Below are 27,617 nucleotides of genomic sequence, written 5' to 3'. Positions count from 1 at the left end.
TATATTAAAACATACTTTTACTTCCATCTAACATCCTCCTTAATTAAAAGGGAGCAGCCAGCAGTAGGCTAATGAGTTGATATTTATTTAATTTACAAAACCTTACAAATACATATCACAAATAATTTACAGCCTGGAAGCAGTATCCACAATCCAGTTGGTGTAAGATCCAATAGCAGTAGCCACGACTGGGTACTGGTCTTCACCGCGAGAGACGCCAAAGGAGACCACACCTACAGTCACGCCGGAGTAGAACAGGGGTGCTCCAGCATCCCTGGAGTCCAGGTCTCGGCCACCAGTGGCAAGACCTGTGCAGAACATGTTCTCGGTGATGGTGTGAGGGGTGGAGGCTCCGAGGTAGGTCTCCAGGCATCTGTCGTCGTCGATGGTGACAAGATCTAGGCTGTAGAGATGCTCGTCGCCGACGAGGCCGCCCTCCTGTGGAGAAAATTGAAAATTAGTGGTTAGTAATTGTTGTGAACAACAGCCACGCGGATCGATCTCTGAGGTTAAGCTACGCTTGCCGAAAAAAGGCTATGCTCAAATTGTTGTAAATATGGTGTTGAATTTTCGATAAGCCGAGTTGAGTTTCGGGTTTTAATAAAAGAGAGCTAATAAAATATATTTTAATTCTTCAAGAACTGAGTAGCTTAACAAAATAGAACAGTTATCACATCGTATTTGAACTCTCAAATGAGGCTCATTGTTAAGATTTGTATAATGTGTTTGAATTTTATATGACTCATAATCTCAACGATATGAAAAGCAAAACAAGTATCAACTCTGAGTCGAGTTAATGGCAGTGCTACTCAAATAGAAAAGAACTTATTTCACTTAAATTTTTTGAGATATTCGAAGTTAATTAATTACAGAAGTGATACTCACAGCGGTAGTTCCCCAACCAGCCAAAGTGACTTCAAGACCAGGAGGCAAGTAGATACCCTCGCCAAGAATGGAAGCCTGCTCGATGGTGGCGCCCAGGGTGAGAGGGGTGGTCAGACGAACGACGCTGATGTCTCCATCCTGACCCATGCCGGGGGTGGCGTATGTGGGGTGGTTGTAGACCGCGTAGACTTCTCTGACGAGGCCGTCGACCCCACGGTAGGAGGTACCGGCGCGGACACGGCGGTTGCGGGCGGAATATTGGCTGAAGAAGAATAAAATTTATGTTGTTCTTAATAATATGTAGGTATCTAATCATCATGACAATGATATATTTCTGTCGTATCTTTTAAATGTGAAATCTTTTATGGCTTGGGATACTTCATTATGAATGTGCAATGAAATGATTGAGAAAGAAGGAGCAGAGTTCAAAACAAATAATGTTTTGTACTTTGTAGAAAGCGTATGTTTCGAATTCAAAATTCTCTTAAAATCAAATACTGACGCATGATAAAATTATAATAAAATAAAAATGAATCTAATCCATTGATGTCCCACTGCTGGGCAAGGGTCTTTTCCCGTAATGAAGGAGGGGTTTAAAAATATGGGATGATAAAATTACAGTTAGTAAATTAATCGCTAATCCAGAAGGTAAAGCTAAGAAGAAGAGCTTTAAACTCCTATCTAGAATCAACTTCATAAGTAGACTTACACATCAGAGAAGCAGCTGGCAGCAGACAGGATATGGTAGGAAGTGAGCACGCTGCCGACGCATTGCTGCAGCCAGATAGCTCCGACACGATCCTCCACCTGGACAATACTGGGGAACTCTGCTATCGTTGCCTGCTCGCCAAGAGCTAGGACGCAGGTAAGACCTGAAATTACAATTACAAATTACAGTTGAAGGTGGAGCTGGTGATAATTGTAAATTTTGTAATTTTTAAGAGTTGATTGACTATTTTAGTGCTCTATGATGTTTAATTGGGGTGTTTGATAGGCAAAATTACGTTTATTATTAGGTTTCATGTAGCTGTTGGATGTTTTTCAGGTGTCTGACTATATATTTCCAAAATTGGTAATAAAATACCTATGCTAAGGATGACTTTAACAAGAATCCGTTAAAAAAAAGTAAATTAATCAAATAAACTACAGTTTAGACCACATCAAATACCGAACCAACAAAAATTTAAGATGATTGAAAAAAAAATTAACGAAATGTAAACTGTAATGCTCTGTTGCAACAACTTCAGAATCTTACAATCTTATCTTTATATTTAAGACCAAAGTGACGTAGAATTAGAATAGCACATATATTAAACAATATCGGATTAATCTTTTATAGAGCTATTAACAATAAAACAATATTGTCGTGTGCCACTAGCAATAACTACTAGTTCTTTGGGCAATAAATCAAGTCATAAATGATGCAAGCGTACATTTTTCTATATGCTTTCAAATTTGAAAGTAAGCATGCCTTTGCGTTATTATTTCGTTAAATTTGTATATGGTTAAGCGCAGACAATGAATTGAGAAGAGATTGACAAAAGTCAGGAAGAAAATATTTGCCAATGTCCTCTAAATATTTGATTCAACCTAAATCTTTCAATCTATCAATGTTTGTGTAATAAAATGGATGTGGATTTGTTTTTTTAACTCATTACTGTCCCACAGTAAGTCAAGGGTCTACTCCCGAATGAGAGAGGCATATACCTTGAGTCCACCTCGCTGACCAAGTGCGAATGGGGGTCTTGAACTACGAAGTAATAAAAATCTGACTTAACTACTTCCGATGAATAGATAAAATTCAATCTTTACCTGCTAATAGAGTAACAGCCAATTTGATCGCCGACATTGTAACCACACAATATACCTTAATCCCTAAACAACCTACCTTATATACATCCACATTATATATTATCTTTTATTTATATACGCATATAATCCCGCCTTGATTATCCAAGATAAATTTTTCAACATTTTTTGGCCCCGTTGACTAGTTTTTTATGAAAATTTGATTGTTTTATTATGTTGTTTATTGCAGTAAATAATTTCTAGCGGTAATAGTTCATTGATTAGATTGTAAAGATGTCTTTATAGTGCGAAAATCTATGCTTTGTTTTTTAGTTTAATCTGCAAGATCAAGCCAAAAAGTCACTAGAATTAAACTAATTACAAGCTTATACATTTTTAACGGTTTCTTAAAAAAAGTTGACAGTTGACAAGTATCGGTATGACAGACAAAAAAACGTACTATTGTTAATAATCTCAGTATTCATAACCCGGAAACCATAATTATAATTAATAATTTAGTTAATCAACAAATAGATATTGGCTATTCATCGATAATAATTAATTTCTTCAATGTGTATGGTGTAATACCTTTCAAATAACCTTATAAACCTATAACGTGGATAGCAGAAGAATAGAAGTTTCGAAAATGCCTTTATTGTAAGAATTGTTGTTTTTTTTTTTAACCTATTACTGTCTCACTGCTTCCGAACGAGGGAGGGCAAGGCCTTAAGTCCACCACACTGGCCAAGTGGGGGTTGGGGGTCTGCATGCCCTCTACTTGAGGGCATGCAGACCCCCTGTGTGTTAAACAATTTTTAAGCATGCAAAGTTCCATCACTATGTTTCCCTTCACCGTTTGAGCTCGGTAATACTGAGTAACTAATAAATAAAACCATTTGTACGATGTATCAAAACGGTTTTTTAAAAGCTGCACAGACCCCCAAAACCTTTGCACTTTGATAAAACGATAATGTAATGTTAGAAGCACTTTCGTATTTGATGATAATCATGCACCCTAGTGTTACAGATTAACTGTTCAATGTTGATACGATAAAGTGGGTATATAACACACACCCACTGTGTGTGGGCGAGGCTTTGCAACAAGGATAGTATAGTGATCACGTATTGCATATGCTCATATATTTGCATTTTTCATAAAGAAATAATGTATAAAAAGCTCCCATTTCACGACAGAAGAGCTAGTGGCTGATTTACAGTTTCCACACAGATGAGTCTCAGCCTGAGACTCATCTCACTCAGCTTAACCTTAGACTCTCAGGTTAAGCTACGCTTTTTTTTTTTATTATACATACCAAGTTTTTCCATGTTTCGGAAGGCACGTTAGATTGTGGGCGTAAAAGAGACTGTCATCTTCAAAGATTTTAGAACTCTGTCCGTCGTACTGAGAAGCTTGAAAGTCTGACATCCAGTGCCGTACCGTGTGGTATCGTGTTATATCCCAGGTAACTGGGTTTTAAGGAAGAAAGGCTGATATATTATTTGAAAATTGAATAGAGTGATGTAAAAACCGAAATTTTAAGTGACAATCACTATAAAACACTTTAGATCGACCCTATAAAAACATACAAAGGCGTGATTGTATGTATTTCCTTCTGGATAAAGATCAACATTTAATTTAACACGTTCTCATTGGTTGATTTATGTAAACGGCAGTAGGCTCGGCCTTTATCATAAGGTACTTAAATCATTTGTTAATTCTTTTAAAATTCACGGATTATGGATATCTGTTGACGATGACTATGGCAAATAAATATACTTATATGGGTGTAAACTGTATTTATTCCCTTTGAGTCGTGCGCAGTTATCCGTCGTATTTAGTACAGTCGATTAACTTCAATATTACGTATTTGAGATTTTGACCCATAAATATACATAAAATCATGCCCTTTTTCATAGAAGTAGGTATGGACCTACAAACTTCCCTTGCCTCTCACAACATCTCATGCATACATTTTGTCGGGTCACCTATCTTTGTTAAAATGTACTAGTTTGTATAACATCTGCTATCTTACCAAAGTACCAAGTACCTGTTGTCACAAAACAACTCAATGGAACTAATGGTATTGACGCTTCCGTTTGTCCCAGTGGTCCCATGATTCTCTGCAACGAGACAACTGGCACCAAAACAGTGTCACTGGCCCCGCCACGGGACAACTGGGACAAAATAGTGCTGGTTGTCCCGTCACTGGACAACTCAACGGGACTAGTGGGATAGACCCATTATGTCATACATAACCTGTAAAATATGTACGTTTAGTAGTTGTTAATCCATGAAATTAGAAAAACGTTTCAGTTTGATAATGAATACTATTAACGTGCAGAGGGACTTTGATCAAAAAATATTGTACCTCTACATTTTCACCATTGGTCATTACAGTAAAAATACTGATTCTTATGATATACGTTTTCGCCAAAGGAGAAGTTGCAAAATCCTAGGAAATAATATAAAAATAAGTCTTCAGTAAACAGCCATTTCCCTTGATAATTTAAAAAAAATCATGCCAAAATTGCAACAACTCCAAAATGATAAAATGCCGAAAAGAAATCCAATAAAAATTACGGAAGCCGGCGACTATGACGTATCACTGATAAAATATTTGTTTATTAAGCCAAGCTTTACTCGATATCGATGCTTGATTTACAACACCTTGTGACGTCACCTTATCGTACAAAATGTATCTATACTAATATAATAAAGCTGAAGAGTTTGTTTGTTTGTTTGAACGCGCTAATCTCAGGAACTACTGGTCCGATTTGAAAAATTCTTTCAGTGTTAGATAGCCCATTTATCGAGGAAGGCTATAGGCTATATAACATCACGCTACGGTCATTAGGAGCGGAGTAGCAGCGAAAAATGTTACAAAAACGGGGAAAATTGTGACCCATTCTCTTAGGTGACGCAAGCGAAGTTGCGCGGGTTAGCTAGTGTTAAATAAGTACCGAATTAAATATTTCAGTAGTGACGAATACGGCACATGGATTCATTCTGCCCCTATATTAGGTCAAAACACCCCTCCAAGAATAAGGGAGGGTTCGAATTTGGATCCCCACCCGCCTGGGTTTAGTACAACATTATCATAGTACCGAATAATAATTAAATAGAGTCAGGTAGAGGCCAAAGAACGCCTCTTGATACGGTCCTTACAGACTTTCCCTTCTTTATTCACAGCCATACATCTTGTCATACAGGATCGCCGGTTACGAGTACAACGGGCGTAACTTGATTGTAAATTACATATTTTATTTCTTTAAAGCTCGAGATAAACCATATTTTATAGCAAAAATAATAATATCGAAGAGTTGTTTGTATTGCTTGCACGCGTTTGCATCTAGAACTTGTCAGATTTTAAAAATAGTTTTTTTGACAGTTGTGATTTTACTACAACCACACGATCAAAAGAAGTGGAATAATCAGCATAGCCCCGAGAAAACCTTCGGGGCAACCTAGTACTAACACTGATCCATAATTTTACGAAAGTTTAGTACAAAATTTGAATAACTTGTCTAAATTCCTTTTGAAGTGTAACTTAGTTGATAACTTTAGTCGCTACAGGTTTAGTTCGTCTTTGTAATGTTAAAGCCTCGAGCTTGTTAAATATGACTGAGCTAGAATTTCATACAAATATTTTTGGGAAAAGCTTTTTTTGAAATTTTGAAGCGCCAGCAACTGCTTAAGACTTTATTTTTGAATAAAACGATCTCTAATCAAAATAAAATTGAAATTGGTTACATGGTTTTGCTGTAAAACACATAATTTTCCCCATATGTGATGTAACTAATGGTGGGGACATCCTAGAAAGACATACACAGATCATATCAGCGATTTTTTGCAAAAAGGTCAGATGCGTAGTACTCGTAATCGCCGATCCTGTATTACAAGATATATGGATATGAATGAGACAAGGGAAGTTTGCAAGGATCGTTGCTAGTGGCATTCTTTGGTCTCTACCAACTCCTGTGTGAAAAATGCATGATGATATTTTCTTACGTATGTGCTTTCGCTTGTTATAGCAGGCTAGTACGTAATATAATGCATAGTTGCAACATATTTATAGCCAAGATTCCAAAACAAATGGATTAAAACAAATAAAAAATGCTGGCTAAATATGTATCAACAAAAGTTAGGTATTAAAGAATGAATACACAAATGTAATTATTATCTTTTAAATTAATATTCATCATGGTACGCACATTTTACGTGACAATCACGCTAATGTTTTATGGGGCCTGGTAGAGATAACACATTTTACGGTCTTATATTGTATTTATAAAAGCGACATCTATAATAATTTTAATATACTTCGTCGTGCCAGTGGTGTCAATGCTGTAGTTGCATCCAAACTAACAAGTAGTACAGTAAGTACTTACTAGATGTCACTATTCACATTTTTTGCAAGAGCTTTTCTTTTTATAATGTTAAGTACTAGCATATATAGATTATTGGGTGCATGAAAGGACATTATTCAAAAAAGTGAAAATAAGGATGATTGATGGCAGTCGCTGCCAAATTACCAAGCACCATGTTGATACATCATAATATTTTAAAAGTTTTTAAGTTCATGCAAAGACTGTGCAACCCAGAAACGTCCATACCACTTTTCATGAATTGAATCTACGACCCTCTCTCGCAATAGTAGCAACGTGGCATGCCACAATCGTTAAACCTCAAATTCTAGTATATCTTGTGAGACAGGCTGAACGCCCAGCTGACACTTCGGCTATCTTCATCCTTTCTCTACACTGTGAAATATTATTAATATTTGTTTGTTACACGGTACATCATATCTTATCGGAAACCTAAGGCTTCCCATTCAATATATTTCCTAGAATACCCTAATTAAGGACACACGTTTTAGAAGTATAAATTTCGGGTCAGCATCCAGGAATTCAAAACCTATGCGAACATCACAGATAGGCCACGGGGAAAATAATCGTAATTTGTATGTTTGGCAAAAACAAATTATAGGATTTTTTCAAAACCTGCTAGATCATGAGACATTTTAATAGCCTCGGTAACTACATTTTTTATTGTTACTTTATTATACAACTAATATCAGTAGATTTAGTTTTATCATATTTTATTGGAAGCAATTTAAATTATCTAAACTACCAATAATAATATAATTCAAGGTTGGCGGTTTACTGCTACCTATTTGGCTACTACCTACCGAACTATGTATTGAAATAATAAAACTATAAAAAATGTGATAACAAATGTCATGATAAGGTCATATGGTATCCTCGGGTCGGTATTTCCTTCCAAACCAAAGGCATATTGAAAAGGAGTCCCAAACCTTATAATGAGAAAGCTCTGGATTCCAGACATTTCCTTTTTTAGAGCAATAAGGATTATTTCTTCCATTGATGAGAGATGACATTATATTGTTATGCAAAATTCAGCAACTTTTTCCGTATAATATTTATATACTTACCTACAACCTGTCTGAAACTATGTTTTATGCTAGAAAGTATTTACCTTCAAATAATTACAGAAGTTATGGTACCTATTCTAGGTAAAGATTTTATATTTGCCTGTAACTTTTTCATCGTTATCATTAGCTACGTAGTGGCACTCTTCTACGCGTTGACGTAAGCTATTTAATGAATTATTTTCTATGATATGACAAAACTTCTATAAAAAACTTCATTATCGGCTAGGGTTTTTTTAATCCATTATTTTTAATGAATATAATGATAATGTCTAAGCTATGTATATGTTTAATCTTATGTATTTCCCCCGATACCCTTAATCCATAAACACTATATATAACTCATCAGACAAACAACTAGTCTAAAAATAAAACCAACAAATAAAATAACTTATTTATTACGCTCCACAGACAGACCTCAAAGTTCCACAGCAGCAATTTAAAGAGCAGTCTGGACAATCCAGTCAGTGTAAGAGGCAACTGCAGTGCTGACTCCTGGGAAGGTGGCATTAGCACAGCCATGACCCCAGGACACCACACCGATGACAATATCGCCGTAAGTAGCGTCTCTCCAGTACAAAGGACCGCCGGAGTCTCCTTGGCAAGCATCAGCACCACCAACATCGAGAAGACCAGCACAGATCATGTTCTCGGTGACGATGCCAGGGATGGTCAGGCTGAGGTAACGCTCGCGGCAGAGGGCGTTGTTGACGGTGTAGATTGTGACGTCTAGAAGCTCGGGTGATGCAGATCCACCTTGCTGCAGAGGAAAAATACTCATAAGAATTTCTGGCGAGGAAACAACCATTTGTACAACCCACTCGAGCAATTTTTGTAATTTTGTCAATAGTCTCAACAACAAAAATTGGTTTTACAGAACTGCTAATAATCACATCTAAAAAATCCAAGATATACGTACAGTGGTTGCGCCCCAACCAGCATGAATAACGGGCAAGCCATCGTAGAACACAGCTCCTTGGTAGATGAAGGTACCCTGGGCAACGACGGGGGAGTAGACCAGGTTATCACGCAGTCTGACTACAGTGATGTCTCCATCGTTTCCAAGACTGCCGTAAGTGGGGTGGTTGTACTCCCTCTCTACGTAGACTAAGATACCTCCGGTGTTACGGTAAGTGGCACCAGCGCGGATGCGGCGGCGGCTGGGATCGTAAGTACTGAAAAAGGGAATTTAATAAAGATTTTTTTCTGTTGTTGCCTTTTACAAACAGGTAAAGGTCATAAGTAGTAATAAGAGTCTATAACATATTCGACATGCGTTCTATGTTTGTCTGCTATCTCTCTCTCTCTCTAGTCTTGAACGTACTCAATTGTTGTAATTTATACGTTTAAAAAATAAATCTATTTTGAAAATGATAAGGGATCCTGCGCCTTAAATCTTTACAATTTAGGATATTAGAACTTCTAATACACCGGCTGCATCGTGGGTCTTACATCCATAATTTTAAAGCTCACGACAATAACGGGTAACGAATACTATTATTCGTTCTAGCCATATTCCATGCATAGTAGACTTACGCTCCATGGAAGCAATGAGCAGCAGACAACACATTCCTCAAGTTCAGGATGTTGGCAGCACAGGACTGGCCCCAGATACCGCTGAACACACCCTGAGAGTCCACCTGGACGATCGACGGGTACTTGTCGATGGTGGTGGGAGAACCTCCCACTATGCGGAAGGCGGCCTCAGTAGACCCTGAGGATATAAAACGATGATTATGGAACCGGGGTTTAAAGGCGAAACATAAATAAACCTTCTACCGCATGTGAGCCCATATATGGTATTGCAAAAAATAAGGTTTTAACCGTTACGTTTTACTTTGTTTAAAAATAATACGACTAAAAAGTGCAATACCAATTAATGCCCATGGTGGTTAACAAGATTAAAAAAATATATATTTAAGGATTTTTCCATAACTGATTTGTGTGGAAATATGATGTTAATGGAGCTTTAATCAAGATAGATAAATGGAATGAAGACATCTCTCTCGGTAATGATAGAATCCATCTTGTGTCAATTACTATCAATACTTTGATGGGAGGTCTATGCAAATGAAGGTGGACTGGTAGCAATTTATAAGGAAACAAATGTAATAATCCATACCTGCGAAGACCGCGAGAGCAAGAAGAAATAGTGCTGCCATGTTTCTGCTATGACTGAGCTAATCCTTGCCCCTTGTACTTTATATACTGCAAACAAATCCCTTGTAAAGCAATAAATATGAAGATTACCGCCAGGGCAGATAAGCAAACGATTTTAGAAGCGATTAGATACGAAGCGGGTTTTTAACAAGACCATCTCCGGTTTACAACGAATCTTGTCACCCAATTTGATCCATAAACCTCCCCCTATTTGCGCCAGATGCTCTTGTTTTATTCCACTCTTGTCTAGATTATCAACCTTTTCCAGGAGACACAATTTTCACTTTCCTTTTCTTATAAACTCAATATTTTTGAAGATAGGTAAAATTGATTGGTAAATATTTATCAATATACACTATAACAAGGCCTTACTCCTCTCATGATTTTGCGAGCACACCTTTGCCCAGCAATGTAACAGCGATGAGTTAAAAAACACTGAGCCTAATCCGGTAAGAACTTAGTGTAAAAATAAAACAAACAAATTCAGTAACTTATTTATTACACTAGAGCTTAAGCCTCACATTCACATCAAAATAACTTCTTGAACAAAACTGTACTTATAACCTTAAAGAGCAGTCTGGACAATCCAGTCAGTGTATGAGGAAACTGCAGTGCTGACTCCTGGGAAGGTGGCATTAGCACAGCCGTGACCCCAGGACACCACACCGATGACAATGTCACCGTAAGTGGCGTCTCTCCAGTACAATGGACCACCGGAGTCTCCTTGGCAGGCATCAGCACCACCAATGTCGAGGAGACCAGCGCAGATCATGTTCTCAGTGATGATTCCAGGAATGGTCAAACTGAGGTAACGGTCACGGCAGAGGGCGTTGTTGATTGTGTAGATTGTGACGTCTAAGAGCTCGGGAGATAAAGGTCCGCCTTGCTGTTAGAAAGAAATACTCATGATTACTCCAGTTTGAAGAATAAAGTAATGCGACTGAGTTTTTTCAAGAAACGATTTCTCTGGGCGTTTTCGAGAACCGGCCAATTTCGGGAGTAGGTCAAGAAAACCTTGAATTTGAATACTTTAGCAAACTTTAAGGTACGCCAAAGTTTAAAATTTTGTTAGTATTTTTTTTTTGAAAACGTGAGTAAAATCAAGTCGTGGATCAAACTGCCCCTTAAAATCAGAATAAACTTACTGAAATTGCGCCCCAACCAGCGTGAATAACAGGCAAGCCATCGTAGAACACAGCACCCTGGTAGATGAAGGTACCCTGGGCAACGACAGGGGAGTAGATCAGGTTATCACGCAGTCTGACCACGCTGATGTCTCCGTCGAAGCCGAGACTGCCATAAGTGGGGTGGTTGTATTCCTTCTCGACGTAAACCAGGATACCTCCGGTGTTACGGAAAGTAGAGCCAGCGCGGATGCGGCGGCGATCGGGACGGTAGTTGCTGAAAATAATTGTAGATTTTTAATTTATTTCTGTAAAAAGATTTGACACTGCCCGTAGCTATTTTGAGATTGTCTTATTTACTAGGATCATTGATTACTTCTTAAAACTATTATTTAGGATATTTTAATTAAGAGCCCGAAGTCGAAAAATAAGTTTTTGATAAAATGTATGTCAGTAACCGTTGAATACTTTTTAGATAAGTGGCACTGTACCAATTCAATATGTGCAATATTTTGATTATAAAAAATAAGCAGCCAGTCGGACACATTTAAGGTTTCCGAGGCACATTTACCGGTTGTTTATTTATTCTTACTGTCATGTCTATATTATCTGCTTAAACGCTATTGGAAAGATAAACTATCGCTAAATGCACCTCAGAAACCGGGCATAAGTCAATTTAGAGGTCAGACAACGTTGTAGACACAAAGTCTCAACTTTTATTTGAGAAGTCATGTGAGAGACACGAAAGAAAAATAGCAAAAAGAAATCCCCATTTACACAAACACACTATCGCGCATGAAACAACAATCGCGCGTGAAAGAGCGCTCGTGTAAGGAGAAGGAAAGACCACGCGCCGAGCTCATCTATCAAGCCGGGGAAGAAAATCGCGAGCAAAAATCGCGCTGTATTCCCGCGCGTAATCCTGTATGCTCCTAAGAACGTGCAATAGAGTATTTGTGTAAAGGCGGCTAATACAATAATAACTCTTTGACCGCCACGAGTCATGACGCTTTCATGGGCAAATTTCAACAAAAATATAGCATCATGAGCACGTTCTGACTTGTCGATTATAGTCGACCGTGGCGGTCAAAGGCTTATTGTAGGTAATGTACTCACGGTCCATGGAAGCAATGTGCAGCAGACAGTACATTCCTCAAGTTCAAGATGTTGGCAGCACAGGACTGGCCCCAGATACCAGTGAACACGCCCAGAGAGTCCACCTGGACCAGGGAGGGGTACTTGTCGATGGTGGTCGGCGAACCTCCCACGATGCGGAAGGCGGCCTCAGTGGACCCTATGAAGAAAAATTTGTATGAGTATGAGAGGTAAAATATGAGCTGTCTCAGATTATGGTTTATTTGAATCCGAAACTAAATGCTTACATTTAGAGTTCATTAGAGATACTAATTAAAATTGGACCATGGTAATTTAAAATAATAATTCTTGAATTTAATAATTATTTAATATTATTTATTCTTTAATATATTAATATGTATCATAAAAAAGTTAAAAGGTATGATGCCATACGTATTATATAAGCAATGGTTTTCGTTCAGAGAGCAAAAATTTAAGTTATAAAAACGTTTTTGAAACTGCTACCCAAAAATGAATCCTGGCACAGATTTCTTGAATTCAAAATGAATATATTAACCTGTTCAATATAATATTGCTGAATTACGAGATCCAGGAGAATAAAATGAAGGTAAGAATTAAGAAAATTTATGAAATATAAAGAATAAATACCTGCGAGAACAGCAAGGGCTAGGAGAAAGAGTGCTGCCATGTTTCTGCTAAAACTGTTCTTATTCTCTCACCGGGCAATTTATATACCTATCATATGTAATAATATAATGTATCATATGTAATAGATACCTACAAATCCCTTGTAAATTAATAAAAGCGAAGATTACTGTCTAGGCCATAAAATAAACGATATCAGAAACGATTAAATACAAATTTCATTATAATTGTTGAGGACCATTTTAAAATAATTCTTGTGTTTGTTTGTTTGTCGTATGGTTAGTGGTCAACCTAGTATCAAAGTTGTTCAAGCCACCCGAGAGGCCTTTGACATGGCTTAACGACTGTTATCTTAGTAGACAACAGCCGGGACTGACTTTTTGCGTGCCCTCCGAAGCACGGAGACGCCCAGTTCAAATACCACTATGCGGTCACCCATTTATGGAATGACCGCAGTGCAACTGGCTATGGGCGCCTAATCAAACACTATAATCAAACGTGGAGCAATGCATCTCATCGGCCGACGACGAATTTTTACCCAATCCTAAACTTGAACTATTCAAAAGGTTATTTAATTTGATGGTCTGAACAATAGTGTTGAAATTATATGCTATTTTCCAATTGTGTGAAATTTGGTGTAAATAAGTTTTTTGTGTTGTCATCCTGAAAGTCTAAATCCTTTATGTAAAACAGTCAAATGCAAAACTCTAGTCTTTCGTGACTCTATATATTTTATTTTATTTTACAATTTAAGAAACTTACAGCTAGCAATTAAATATAGTAGATGAATATAAAGGATTAAGGTCAATTAAAAGTTTTCACTGATGTGATATATACTGGCTTTTTTTTTTTTTTTTTTTTTAATAACCCATATCTGTCCCACTGCAGGGCAAGGGTCTCCTCCCAAACGAAGGGGAGGGGTTAGGCCTTAAGTCCACCACGCTGGCCAAGTGCGGGTTGGGGACTTTGCATGCCCTCAATAAATGTATTAAACAAATTTTTAGGCATGCAAGGTTTCCTCACGATGTTTTCCTTCACCGTTAGAGCAAGTGATAATTATTTCTAATACACACATAACTTCGAAAAGTCATTGGTGTGTTGCCTCGGGTTCGAACCTGCGACCACTTGCGTGGGAGGCGCCAACTTAAACCACTCGGCTATCACTGGCTACAACATAAAAAAAACAAAGTACATTAATACATATACATATGTATGAGTAAAAATTTTCAATATTAAATAGCAACAAGAACGAATAAGATCGCCATATCGCCTGCTATGTGGCCTCAAACGTTATTCCTTGTGATACATCAACCGTATCATCAATATATTTATAGATTAATTTATTATCTCTAAAGACATATTATATTATAACGATACCCGGACATATATCTATTCAAACTGGGTTTTTTATTTGGATTGAGCTTAAATAATAATTTAATCCATTTCGTCGCCGTCGGTCTTTAAATATCATTTTTGTTAGACAATTTTATCCATTCCTTCCTACTTACTCTAGCACAATTAGGCAACAAATGGTATCATTTGATTCAGGAACACAAAGTAAGATTGAGTATAATAATTATATTCTCCTACTACTCGATTTTCAGCCACAGCAGTCAATTTCATTGAAACCGGCCAACTGTGGGCAACATCGTAAATAGTGTCTGAGTATGTGCAAAATACACAAGCATACTATTGATTCCTTCACGCTTATAGCCCGGTGGTACGTATGACACGATTAGTGAAAAGCCAGGGGCATGGCCAACGGCTCAGGCGCAAGACCTACGGCTTTGAGTGCTCTCCGAGGCACGGACAAAAGACTTCAACTTCCTAACTCCAGGCAATTTCTTAAAAATTCTTATCAGAAAATCTTAGGAAAAATTTTTCGTCCCGACCCAGGATTCGAACTCGAAAGTTCCACACGCCAGTCGCATACACGACCGACTGCGCCACAGAGGCAGTCATTATAATAGTAATGATAGTGTCCTTCTTACCTATATTCGACAATGGCCAATTTCATTGAAACTGGCTTTCGGTGCAAGACTTTTAGTAATAATAAATATAATTAGACATCTCAGACAGGGTCATCTAATTCCAAACTAAGCAGAGCTTATACTACAGTGGCCAGACAACTGAAAACGTTAATTTGACATTACAACTACAATAAATAGTCTTAAATGTTACTTGTTATTTTAACATACAACTCGTTTACTCCGGTCAGAAAAAAAAATCAAACCAAAATAACTTATAAATAATTTATTACACCAAATTGAGATTAAACAGCAGTTTGAACGATCCAGTTAGTATAAGAAGAGACAGCGGTACTGATTCCTGGGTAGGTGGCATTGGCACAGCCTTCACCCCAGGACACGACGCCAACGATGACGTCACCAAGGCTCTGGTCTCTCCAGTACAATGGACCGCCGGAGTCTCCTTGGCAGGCATCAGCACCACCAACGTCAAGAAGACCAGCGCAGATCATGTTGTCGGTGACAATGCCAGGGATGGGTAAGCTTGCGTAACGTTGCCTGCAGAGGGCAGTGTTGACTGTGTAGATGGTGACGTCACGAAGCTCAGCTGATCCTGGCCCATTTTGCTGTTAAGAGAAGATTGTGTTTGGTAAGAACAATTGCGATTGAAACAAATATTGGAATTTAAATACGAATAAAGTTTAAAAATATACTAGCACTACGAAATCTCATGCTAAGATTTTAGCAAGACTTAGTAATGAGAACTAATTCAATATATTTTTTAAATATACATATATATACAAACCAACTACTATGCCATCAAAAACATTCCTGTAAAAAACCGCAAGTCTCGCAGCTCAGTCTCTCTGACGTAAAAAGTTGTGAGATCTATGTAATATCAAGTCGAGTATTCTATTTAGTTTCTACTTAAAGGACCTTATGTCTTAAGTAATTACATAAGTTATTATCATGCCAATATTAAAAATATTTACGTTTAAAACAAATAGATGGACCTGGCCATCGCATGGCCAGGTCGATCTATTGGCCATGGCCATGGAGCTCGTGGCTTAGTTAACAACAGCCGCGCGGATCGATCTCTGAGGTTAAGCCATGCTTGCCGGGGTTGATTTGTGGATGGGTGACCATCTTATACATATCGAGTTCCTCCGTGTTTCGGAAGGCACGTTAAATTATAGGGTCACGGCTATCATTTTCGAAGATCTTTGACAGTCGTTAACAGTAGTCAGAAGCTTGAAAGTCTGACAACCAGTATTATCGAATGGTATCGTGTTATCCCAGGTAACTGGGTTGCGGAGGTCAGATAGGCAGTCGCTCCATGTAAAACACTGATATTCAGCTGCATCTGGTGAGATTGGAAGCCGACTCCAACATAGCTTGGAAGAAAGGCTAAGCTGATATATACAGGGTGTGGCGTAAATAATGGATAATCCTTTACCAGCGGATGGGTAAAAGCAGGTCCCGACTGATCTAAAAATCAAAATTTACCTCTGGCACAAGTATCATAGTTTTTGAGATTTTGGCCATTTTGTGTGTTTTTTAAGAAAGCGATTTACTCTCTTAGTTTTTGATGCTGTGATCACAAATTAAGGCTTTTTTTTAATACGTTTTTTGCAAATAAATCCTGAATAGATGTGCTATTGAATCTACAATCTTGTTTTGTTATTACTACTTGTTTTTTATTTAAATTATGCATTCAAAGTTAAATTTTATAATCTTTCACAACTTTCGTGCAACTTTGAGCACTTGTGGTGAAAAAAAAATGTGTGGTGGCTTTACTGCCCACGCCATAAATAATTTCTAAATTTTATTAGAATTCTAAATTGGTATAACATGCAGCATTAATACTGATTATTGTCAAAATATTACAAAGAACTTAAATTATTAACACTTTTGCCGGTCGACTAATTTTATTTTTGCACGCGTTTAAGCTAAGTTTGCTTTCAAATATTCATGTCTATAGGGTTATTACACTATTAAAGATTATTTAGATAATAAAAAAGCTTGGAACTGTGCTGCTTCTACCAAGTCTATTTCAAAATAATGTATTACAAGTTGATGAAAAATTTAACTTTGAATGCATAATTTAAATAAAAAACAAGTAGTAATAACAAAACAAGATTGTAGATTCAATAGCACATCTATTCAGGATTTAATTGCAAAAAACGGATTTAAAAAAAGCCTTAATTTGTGATCGCAGCATGAAAAAGTACGAGCGTCAATCGCTTTCTTAAACACACATAATGGCCAAAATTTTTTGCAAATAAATCCTGAATTGATGTGCTATTGAACCTAATATCTTGTTTTGTTATTACTACTTGTCTTTTATTTAAACTATGCATTCAAAGTTAAATTTTATAATTTTTCAACACTTTTGTGCAACTTTGAGCACTTGGGTGCAGTGTTGAAAAGAAAGAAAAAAAAAGAAATACAAAACATAAATATTATTCAAATAATAAAGATAATTATTAGAAATCTAAAGAAAACTAATCTGTTGACAAATAAATCATTTTTCATCAACTTGTAATACATTATTTTGAAATAGACTTGGTAGAAGCAGCACAGTTCCAAGCTTTTTTATCATCTAAATAATCTTTAATAGTGTAATAACCCTATAGACATGAATATTTGAAAGCAAACTTAGCTTAAACGCGTGCAAAAATAAAATTAGTCGACCGGCAAAAGTGTTAATAATTTAAGTTCTTTGTAATATTTTGACAATAATCAGTATTAATGCTGCATGTTATACCAATTTAGAATTCTAATAAAATTTAGAAATTATTTATGGCGTGGGCAGTAAAGCCACCACACATTTTTTTTTCACCACAAGTGCTCAAAGTTGCACGAAAGTTGTGAAAGATTATAAAATTTAACTTTGAATGCATAATTTAAGTAAAAAACAAGTAGTAATAACAAAACAAGATTGTAGATTCAATAGCACATCTATTCAGGATTTATTTGCAAAAAACGGATTAAAAAAAAGCCTTAATTTGTGATCACAGCATCAAAAACTAAGAGAGTAAATCGCTTTCTTAAAAAACACACAAAATGGCCAAAATCTCAAAAACTATGATACTTGTGCCAGAGGTAAATTTTGATTTTTAGATCAGTCGGGAAGTCACCCATCCGCTGGTAAAGGATTATCCATTATTTACGCCACACCCTGTATATAATATATCTTAAAGAAGTTTATGCTCCTGATATTTTTATGGCGAATTTGTGTTTTCATGCGATGACCAAGTCGATCTATTTGTTTTAAACGTAAATATAAAATATCTATAAGCTAGAAATACTTACGAAAATTGCTCCCCAACCGGCGTGTACAACAGGCAAACCATCCCTCAGTGTAGCACCCTGGTTGATAATAACTCCAGGGCGAGCGAAATTCGAATAGGCAATGTCCTGCCGCAGACTAACCACGCTTATATCACCATCGTAACCCAGAGAACGCCATGTTGGGTGGTTGATCGCTCTCTGTATGTTGATCAGGCGACCGCCGCGGTTGCGGAATGTTGAACCGACGCGGATACGACGGCGAGCGGGCGTGTAGAGACTGAAATCAAATCATTTTGAGGTATAGATATATCTTTATTGCTTCTGGTGTAATTCTTTAATTTTGCGACTTTTAAGCTGCTTGTTCACTGTTACAAAATCGTTATGATTCTTTGCTTAGTATTAATTTCTATGGTACTGCGTCCAATGGATCGGCATTACGCCGCCAACAGGCTATGAGAATAAGAGACTAGACAGTGTATCTGTGTATTGTGCACACACTCAGACACTATAAACAAAGCCCTGCACAATTGGCTGGCAAATATCGGCCAGGAGCACATTATTCTATTTAACTCGTTATTGTCCCACTGCTGGTTACTGTCTCCTTCCGAAATGAGCCTCCCGGTTAGGTCTTAATTCCACCACGTTGGCCAATTGCGGGTTGGGGACATTGCATACCTTCAAGAACAGTTATTAAGAACTCTCAGGCATGCAAAGTTACATCATGATTTCCGTTCACTATTAGAACAAGAGATAATTATCTCTAATACACACATAACTTCGAATAGTCATTGGTGAGTTGCCTGCCCCACTCACTATGGGAGGAGACCCTTAACCAGTAGTAGGACTTAAATGGGTTAAAAAAATATTAGATATACTCACGGTCCATCAACGCAGTGGGCAGCAGTGAGGACGTATCTTACGTTCAAGATGTTGGCAGCACACGACTGGGACCATACACCACTCATTGGGTTCTGGGAGTCCAGCTGGACTATAGATGGGTATCTGTCGATCACGGTGGGCTGACCTCCTACAATGCGGAACACCGCTTCAGCGGACCCTGGAAAATATAAGGTATTGATATAGGCCCTTGGAGGTAGACCTTAAGTTAGGCATTTTAAGGTCAAATGCGTGTTCGCGTTAATTCCCGTATTCTATTATACATAAAACATGCAACGCGAGAGTTTAAAAGTTATGAGACCTCAAGTGTTTGGGTATAGGGTTTTAAGAACAATTTGATGAATTCTTAATGAAAAAAAGTATAGAACAAAGCAGGGTATTTTTTAATACAATCTGTCCTTTGCCCAGCTATGAGACAGTTCGGGTTCATATGAAAAAAATCTAAAAATTTCGTTGATTACAACGGTTGTAGCTGTGCTTAGCAGTTGATATTGAAAAGTTACAGTATTGCTAAAGAGGTCTAAATAAATACAAGACACGCGTGAAAGAATCCAACCATTATTATAAGTACAAAAGTTTGTTTGGATGTTTGTCAATATTTCACTCGAAAAGTATTGAATAAACTACGCAATAATGTATGTTTCCCACGTTGAAAATTTGACAATTCGTTCAGAAGATGCTTTTACACCAACTCATTTTTTACGTGGACACAGCCGCGGGAAAAACTGTGTTGAAAAAAAAGAAAATTTTAAATACCTGCAAAAAGCGCGAGGGCTAGAATAAAAATTGCTGCCATGATTCTGTTGATACTGTGCTAATTAATTCTCTTGCTTCTTTATATATTGTGAAATAAATCCCTTAGAGAATTATCATTGCAGATATTATCGTGCGAGCCATTAAGTTAGCGATTTTTAAAGGGGTTTAACATCTAGGTGTTTTACTGAAGATAATGTAAAGTCGCGAATAGATATGCTTTAAGAAATAATTTCGGGTTGGGTTTTACTATCAGCCAGCTTGTAAAATGTTCTTGATTCACCAATTTGCTGTAATTGAATAAAATTGTTTTTTGGATGTAATTTTGTTTGAAACTTCTAACTTGCTTTACGCAGAAAAAATATTACACAAACAAAATAAATCTGCTTTGTTTTTGTTTTCAGGTGCTTAAGTTGATATTTAATTGCTTGTGACATATCCCAATTTATGTGTAACAGTTAGGTACCTATTTTACCTCGCGTCCCTGAAAAATCGTCTTGTGACTACATACGTTTCTACACTATCGCGGTTTGTACACATAATACTAAGATGCATAACGGGTCTTATGCGCGGTGAATATTTTAAAGGTGCACAATACCCACTGCCCAAAGTGTCCGATATTTTAGCGATCTGACTATGATTGATATATCAGGTCGGGGAAAAAGTATTTTCACATTATAGTATGTATGAACTTGTAATAAAATTATTTCTCTACACAAAAAAGCTCGATATTTGGGTACCTCACGAGCACACTGAAAGAAACCTAATGAACCGTTTACTCATTTGTGATTCTTGAAGCCAAAGAGATTTTATTTATAATGCGAAAATACTTTTTTTCCCTAACCTAATAATTTGGTTAAAACATCGGGCAGAAAAAACCTTTAAAATATACACTTTGAGAAGAATAAGACCCGTTGTACATCTTAGTATTTTGAAAACACATACGTTAATTATACAAAACATCGCTCATTTCATAGCTCTAACAATAAACCATTAACAGTATCATCTTTTTAATACTACAATCTTATATCTTAATATAAAATACGACAATACCTATTGTTATGATTTATATCGTTGTTGGAGCACGTGTTTTACTAAGACATAACCAGAATTGATATTTAATCTGAGATAAATTAGACAAGCATTTAGTTATTGCGATTTCCGCTGACGTCTTCGAAAAAGATAATTGTTTTTTAAAAGAGAGAATCAGTTTATTATAATAATATATTGTTTTCATCATATGGTTAGTGGCCAACTTAGTGTCAAATTCATTTAAGTCGACCGAAAGGCCTTTGACATGACTTATTGACTGTTATCTAATTGACAACAAACTTTTTACGTACCCTCCAAAGCCACACGGTTAGTTCAAATACCATTATGCGGTCACTTCTCATGGTTCGACCATGCCGAGGGTTGTTTACACACAAATTATTTACCGACGGATGTGCGCAACTAGCTAATTGAGTCATGTCAGGAGCTAGAAAGAAAAAAAAGGATCTCAAAAAGTTGCCAAAGGTTTAACCGCTGGTTCAATTGGACACAATAAGAAATAATTCAAATCAAAATCAGGTACATATCAAATCTTTATATTTATTTTAATGTACTGTGATCAACGGTCTCAAACCCCAGCTTCTATTTTACGCTTTTCAAGACTTCAAGTCTGGAGTTACTAATGTGAACTTGGGTTATAGAATATAAATTTAACACGATATGGCAATATTCTTCTATCTGAAACTGTTTGTTAAAAATACCAAATTGTGAGTTGGACGCAGAGACAGGTAGAGTACCATAATTTATAAAAAAAAACTTTTCTTATTGTATATATTTTTTTAGTATTTGTTGTTATAGCGGCAACAGCAATACAACATCTGTAAAAAATCAACTGTCTAACTATCAACGATTCATGAGACCTGATATAACCTGGTGACAAACAGACAGAAAGCGAAGTCTTAGTTAAAGGGTACTATTACCCCTATTTACCGTATAGCTACGAAACACTTAAATAAAAAAGGACCAATACATGTTTCTAGCTATCGTAGATTCAGTAACTCTAATATTCCTTGTATCATTATAAACCTATAACATCAATATATTTGTTATTTTTCGCAACTACTACGCATCTTTGCATGACAAATGATTATTATCAGGCGCTTTATCATTGTCGTTTCTGATTACTCATTCCGTACGTTCATTCAAAGGTGTCAATATGTTAATTAATCATTAGCTTGGATTTTGTGGATTTCCCAACTTAATAATTAATACCTTTTATCTTATGAAAGATAATACTTTAATTTTATTATCTCTCATCAGTAGAAAATTACTAATTGATGTCAACAACCTAACTCGAAACTAAATATAACTGGTATTTTGTACTTTGTACTTTTTAATTTGTTTTGAAATAACATTACTTTGCTACTTTTGCGTCATCTTTCACAAATCACCTAGAAAAATAACTATGTTATTCACGTATCTACACATTAATACGTGAAGCAAAAACGTAACGCTGTGTTAGGCAGATCATCAGCGATTTTTAATAATAATAAAGTACTACACTACCACGCATTTGACATTTGTCCATACAACATAGAGCACTGACATAGACATAGAGTACCTGTGGAGGAACGAGGTGATCGTGTTCCTCCAACACAAAGGGAGGATCCTCCGACCAGGCGAGGTGATCATGCCTGATGGGCCTAGGCTGCCCGACTGTTGTAGTCGGGAACTTGTATATATAGTCAGTTGCAGTGCAAACTTCGATAGCGCGATCTAGGACTTGTGCCGTCAGTCACACTGCGCGTGGTGGTTGGTTGCGCGCTGGTCCCAGTAGATGTCGCTGTATGTAGCGAGCCGCTACATACCGTACCTTGATTCTCTACCACTATCGATTACCAACAACCGGCTAGCTATCGAAATTTTTCCTACGACACCCGTCAGAGGCGCTGATCAGATTTTCATACAAAATTTCTCGATGACAGGTCGGTTGTCGGTAGTCGATATTAGTAGAGAATCGAGCTACCGTCGTATACGTTTACTGAGGTCTTACTGAATGCCATAAATTTCGATATTAAATTACTTACATTAATTATAGTCGAATTTCGACTACTGGGCGACCACTAGTATGAATAAATGTAAAACAAAAGATCTCGCTTTATTTAATTGAATCATTGTTCATTTAAATAGACGTAATTTTAGCATTTTGCTAATTTGCTAAAGTTACGTCGTTGTTATGTGGTATGATGATATAACGGCATTTGCGGGTCCATCGTGGTGGAGTATGGCACAGGACAGACAGGTTTGGAAGGAAAGAGGGGAGGCCAGTCCAGCATTGGAACATATAAAGAGCTTATAAAAAAAAAAACTGATTTTGAAGCTTCAACAATTAAAGATGTTCCAGAGATCGTTTCTGATAAATCATTTATTCATTTAGGTCAAATATTTACACTTATGATAGTCGTTACAATTACTGAATCTACCACTGGCTCGGAAAGGGTATAGAGCCTTATGAGAAGAGCTAGCAAGAAACTTACGGCCACTCTTTTCAATCGCCAAAAGTTTTACAATTTGGTTGATACAAAAATGTATCATGCGAGACGCTGCCAACGATCAATAATATAGTCTAAATGTCAATTATGGACGTTTTAGGCTGGCAACACTGGTGTAATTTTGCTCTTAGTTTTAAAATGTAAGTCATTATCTCCCACGATAATGATTTAAAAAGGGTTAACAAGCTTGTGTATTAAGCAAAAACAACGCAAAAATATCCTTAACGCTTTTATTAACAAAATCTCAATAAATTAAATCTTTAACTTAAACGGCGACGCCAATGATCCAGTCGGTGTAAGACCTGACAGCAGTGCTGACTCCTGGGAAGGTGGCGTTAGCACAGCCATGGCCCCAAGACACCACACCGATGAGGACGTTGTCAAAGTAGAGAGGACCTCCGGAGTCTCCTTGGCAGGCATCAGCACCTCCAATGTCGAGAAGACCAGCGCAGATCATGTTCTCGGTGACGAAGCCAGGGGTCGGGAGGGTGAGGTAACGGGCGGCACAAAGCTCCCTGTTAATCTTGAAGATGGTGACGTCCAAGAGTTCATTGGAAGCTGGGCCTCCTTGCTGATGAGAAGAAATAAGGCACATTAGTATACTGGGTTCATTTTGAAGTTGATTCTTAAAATGTCTCTGCTATTGCACTAAAAAAATTAGATACGGTAATAGAATGTATAGGATATGAAAAAATGGACATTACAAACAAAATTACAACTGTGCTTTCGACTTTTATCATATTATGTGTTTGGATGTTTGTAAACGTTTGGTTAAACTGAACTGCACAAAAATACAAAATGACGACAAAAATACTGAAAAGGGCTGAATGACCTATTTATTTTAGTGGTGTATAAATTATCCCTTAATAAAACATAGTTTAACAAAATATTAGGTCGGGGAAAAAGTCTTTTCGCATTATATGTAGTATGTATGAACTTGTAATACCTACTACCTTGTAGACCTAATATTATAATGTAACGGTATAAAATGAAAGGTTAGGATACCATATTGGTTTACCCGACGTTTTGATCGAATTGCATCAACCCGTGCACGCAGTCAGCCCGTGACTTGGGTTGATGCGATTCGATCGAAACGATGGCATTATTATATTATGTGTACATACCCGCGATTCTCTACCACTATCGACTACCACCGGCTAGCTATCAAAAAATGTTATATGACAATCGGTTTTACGGCCTCTAGTGAGCGTCGTAGACACTATTTTTGCAGTACATTTTAAAAGTCAAACTTTCGATACTCGAAATGACTAACTGAAGAGAATCGTGGTACAGTACCTCGATTCTCTACCTCTATCGACTACCGACAACCGGCTAGCTATCGAAATTTTGACATTTAGAATGTACTGCCAAAATATTTCCTACGACGCCCGTGAGAGGTGCTGATCAGATTTTCATACAAAATTTCTCGATGACAGGTCGGTTGTCGGTAGTCGATAGTAATGGAGAATCGAGCTACAGGTCGTGAGAGTTTAATATAGTTTAACGTACCGAAATTGCACCCCAACCAGCATGCACAACGGGAAGATTATCAGGGATGACGTAATTCTGTCCAATGATCGAAGCTTGCTGGATTACAGGAGTATAGACCAGGGTGTCCCTGAGCCTGACCACGGTGATGTCTCCGTCTAAGGGGGCGGCGACACCGTATGAGGGGTGGTTGTACGCCCTCTGTACGTAAGCGAGGACTCCACCAGTGTGGCGGAAGGTGGCTCCGGCGCGGATCCGACGCCAGCTGGGGTCGTAGAGCCTAGAATATTGTGATAGAAATGGTTTAGTTCATGGAAAATATAATATCTTTTTTAAGTGTAAGCTTTCCTGCTATGACAATAATTTCTTAACCATGAGTAAAGAAAAAATGTTCAAAACAACAAACAACAACATGTGAAAAGACTTCATAATGTTACAACGCTTAGTAAAGCTTGCACCAAACTCATAAGTGGTTCAGTAACATATTAATTTGATGCTACTTTTACAACAACTATAATAATTCTCAATAAATCGAAAAAGAACCTAAACAAGTTATCAAATATCATAGAAAACAATACACAATACTTTCGTAATTATTAATCCTAAATCTCTATAATATGAAATTATTGGCAAGAAAATCGGTAGCTCGATTCTCTACTACTATCGACTACCGGCAACCGAACTGTCATCGAGAAATTTTGTATGAAAATCTGATCAGCGCCTCTGACGGGCGTCGAAGGAAATATTTTGGCAGTACATTCTAAATGTCAAAATTTCGATAGCTAGCCGGTTGTCGGTAGTCGAGGTACGGATATCAATAGTTTATACATAATAATATGATGTTCTTCTTACTCACCATCCCTCAAAACAATGAGCAGCGGAAAGCACATAAGTCCTGGTGAGGATGCTGGCAGCGCAAGACTGAACCCAGTTGTTGATGAATATGTTCCAGAAGTCCACCTGGACGACGGAGGGGTACTTGTCGATCGTGGTGGGGGAGCCTCCCACGATACGCTCCTGAGGAGCTGAGCAGACTGAACCTGGAAACATAAGATTATAAATTATTGTAAAGTAATAGTAAAAGGAATTGTACTGCTGGGTCTGGCTCTTGGAGAAGGTCGTTAAAGGAAGGTAGTCAAGTGAGGTCATCTACATCTTTTCTTGTTCTGAGTCAACTTCTGATTGAAAAACTAACCCCCGGTTTCTGAGGTACATTTAGTAGTAGTTTATTTATTCAATAGCGTTTAAACTCATATAAAAATGACAGTTTGAATTGATAAACTACCACTACCGCTAAATGTTCCTCAGAAACCGGGCATAAGTGGAGCCGACTTAGCAAAAGGATACTTATCCTATGATGAGCAGCAGAACAAAAGAACACCCAGTCCCGATGGATGACACAAATATTAGTTTCGTGTGGGAAACGAACCCACTATCTTCCGAGAGAATGGGTCCTCATTTTCCCGTTTTTGTAACATTTGTTACTGGTACTCTGCTTCACTTGGTCGTGATGTAATATAGCCTTCCTCAATAAATAGGCTATCTATCAGTAAAATAATTTTTCGATTCGCACCAGTAGTTCCTGAGATTAGCGTGTTCAACCAATCAAACAAACTCTACAAATTAATAATCTAATATATAAAATTCTCGCGTCACAGTTTTCGTTACCGTACTCCTCCGAAACGGCTTGACCGATTCTCATGAAATTTTGTGAGCATATTGAGTAAGACTGAGAATCGACGAACATCTATTTTTCATGCGATTAAGTAATACTTTTTTTTAAATTTTTATGGCAAAACAACGTTTGCCGGGTCAGCTAGTATTAGTATAGATATCTATTAAAAAAATAAATTTTAAGTACCTGCCAACACAACGAGTGCGAGAAGAGCGTAACGCGCCATGTTTCTGCTGAACTGAATGCATCTAAAGCCCAGAATTAGTTTTATACTAACACTAATCACATTGTAAAGATTATTCCCTCGGTACAATGGTTGCAAATCAATGATAATTCGTTTTATGACATGCCTTCTTATCTGCCACCTACTTGATTAACGGATTATAGCTTTTCCGTTACTGAAACGTCTGGAATGACTAGACTAAAATAGGTTTTAAAGGTGGTTCTAAGGTTTGGCTTTACTATTTACACAAGAATATTTACAATTAATTAATTAATAAAACATATTTTAACAATATTGAAACTGAAAATTTTCCACAATTCCATAAGATTCAGAGCCACAGACGTCGAGAATATTTTTGTGATGAGGACGAGTATTTGTTCTGAGCCTGGTTGTAAATTTATCTTTATAAGTCTGTATTTAGAAGTATATAAGTATGTTTATCAGTTATATGTTTACCATAGTAGGCTCTTCTTAGCTTAGAATCAGATGACCGTGACGTGTGTGAGTCGTCCAATGATATTTATTAATTTATTTTATAAACTGCAGTGAGTTATATAGGTTTTTGTTTTGGTATATTTCTTTAAATTAAATATTTTATCTTTGAGAACGATATTGGAATGATTACTAAGCA

The 27,617-nt window shown here is 37.1% G+C and overlaps 5 protein-coding genes across 5 annotated transcripts; all 5 read right to left on the bottom strand.

The window, feature by feature from the left end:
• Positions 1-2,767, bottom strand: LOC142982298 (trypsin, alkaline C-like). The gene is made up of 4 exons (XM_076128722.1): positions 2,698-2,767; positions 1,595-1,757; positions 886-1,147; positions 1-438 (listed from the first exon to the last, which is right to left on the bottom strand). The coding sequence occupies exons 1-4, from the start codon at positions 2,732-2,734 to the stop codon at positions 127-129; spliced, it is 774 nt and encodes a 257-aa protein (XP_075984837.1). The 5' UTR covers positions 2,735-2,767; the 3' UTR covers positions 1-126.
• A 5,738-nt stretch (positions 2,768-8,505) lies between these two features.
• Positions 8,506-10,347, bottom strand: LOC142982271 (trypsin, alkaline C-like). Its single transcript, XM_076128695.1, has 4 exons — positions 10,246-10,347; positions 9,660-9,837; positions 9,043-9,298; positions 8,506-8,883 (listed from the first exon to the last, which is right to left on the bottom strand). The coding sequence occupies exons 1-4, from the start codon at positions 10,283-10,285 to the stop codon at positions 8,563-8,565; spliced, it is 795 nt and encodes a 264-aa protein (XP_075984810.1). The 5' UTR covers positions 10,286-10,347; the 3' UTR covers positions 8,506-8,562.
• Positions 10,348-10,765: 418 nt separating this feature from the next.
• LOC142982269 (trypsin, alkaline C-like) lies at positions 10,766-13,299 on the bottom strand. The gene is made up of 4 exons (XM_076128693.1): positions 13,151-13,299; positions 12,524-12,701; positions 11,429-11,684; positions 10,766-11,169 (listed from the first exon to the last, which is right to left on the bottom strand). Exons 1-4 carry the CDS (start codon positions 13,188-13,190, stop codon positions 10,849-10,851), a joined length of 795 nt encoding a protein of 264 aa, XP_075984808.1. The 5' UTR covers positions 13,191-13,299; the 3' UTR covers positions 10,766-10,848.
• Positions 13,300-15,385: 2,086 nt separating this feature from the next.
• On the bottom strand, positions 15,386-20,111 carry LOC142982094 (trypsin, alkaline C-like). Its single transcript, XM_076128426.1, has 4 exons — positions 20,062-20,111; positions 19,288-19,465; positions 18,430-18,685; positions 15,386-15,740 (listed from the first exon to the last, which is right to left on the bottom strand). The coding sequence occupies exons 1-4, from the start codon at positions 20,099-20,101 to the stop codon at positions 15,420-15,422; spliced, it is 795 nt and encodes a 264-aa protein (XP_075984541.1). The 5' UTR covers positions 20,102-20,111; the 3' UTR covers positions 15,386-15,419.
• Positions 20,112-23,816: 3,705 nt separating this feature from the next.
• On the bottom strand, positions 23,817-27,076 carry LOC142982056 (trypsin, alkaline C-like). Its single transcript, XM_076128336.1, has 4 exons — positions 26,950-27,076; positions 25,945-26,128; positions 25,110-25,368; positions 23,817-24,171 (listed from the first exon to the last, which is right to left on the bottom strand). The coding sequence occupies exons 1-4, from the start codon at positions 26,987-26,989 to the stop codon at positions 23,866-23,868; spliced, it is 789 nt and encodes a 262-aa protein (XP_075984451.1). The 5' UTR covers positions 26,990-27,076; the 3' UTR covers positions 23,817-23,865.
• Between the last annotated feature and the right edge of the window lie 541 nt (positions 27,077-27,617).

The sequence above is a fragment of the Anticarsia gemmatalis genome, chromosome 21, assembly GCF_050436995.1.
Source record: "Anticarsia gemmatalis isolate Benzon Research Colony breed Stoneville strain chromosome 21, ilAntGemm2 primary, whole genome shotgun sequence".
NCBI lineage: Eukaryota > Metazoa > Arthropoda > Insecta > Lepidoptera > Erebidae > Anticarsia > Anticarsia gemmatalis.
The sequence above is the reverse complement of the archived record's forward strand: the minus strand, read 5'-3'. Positions and strand labels throughout refer to the sequence as shown.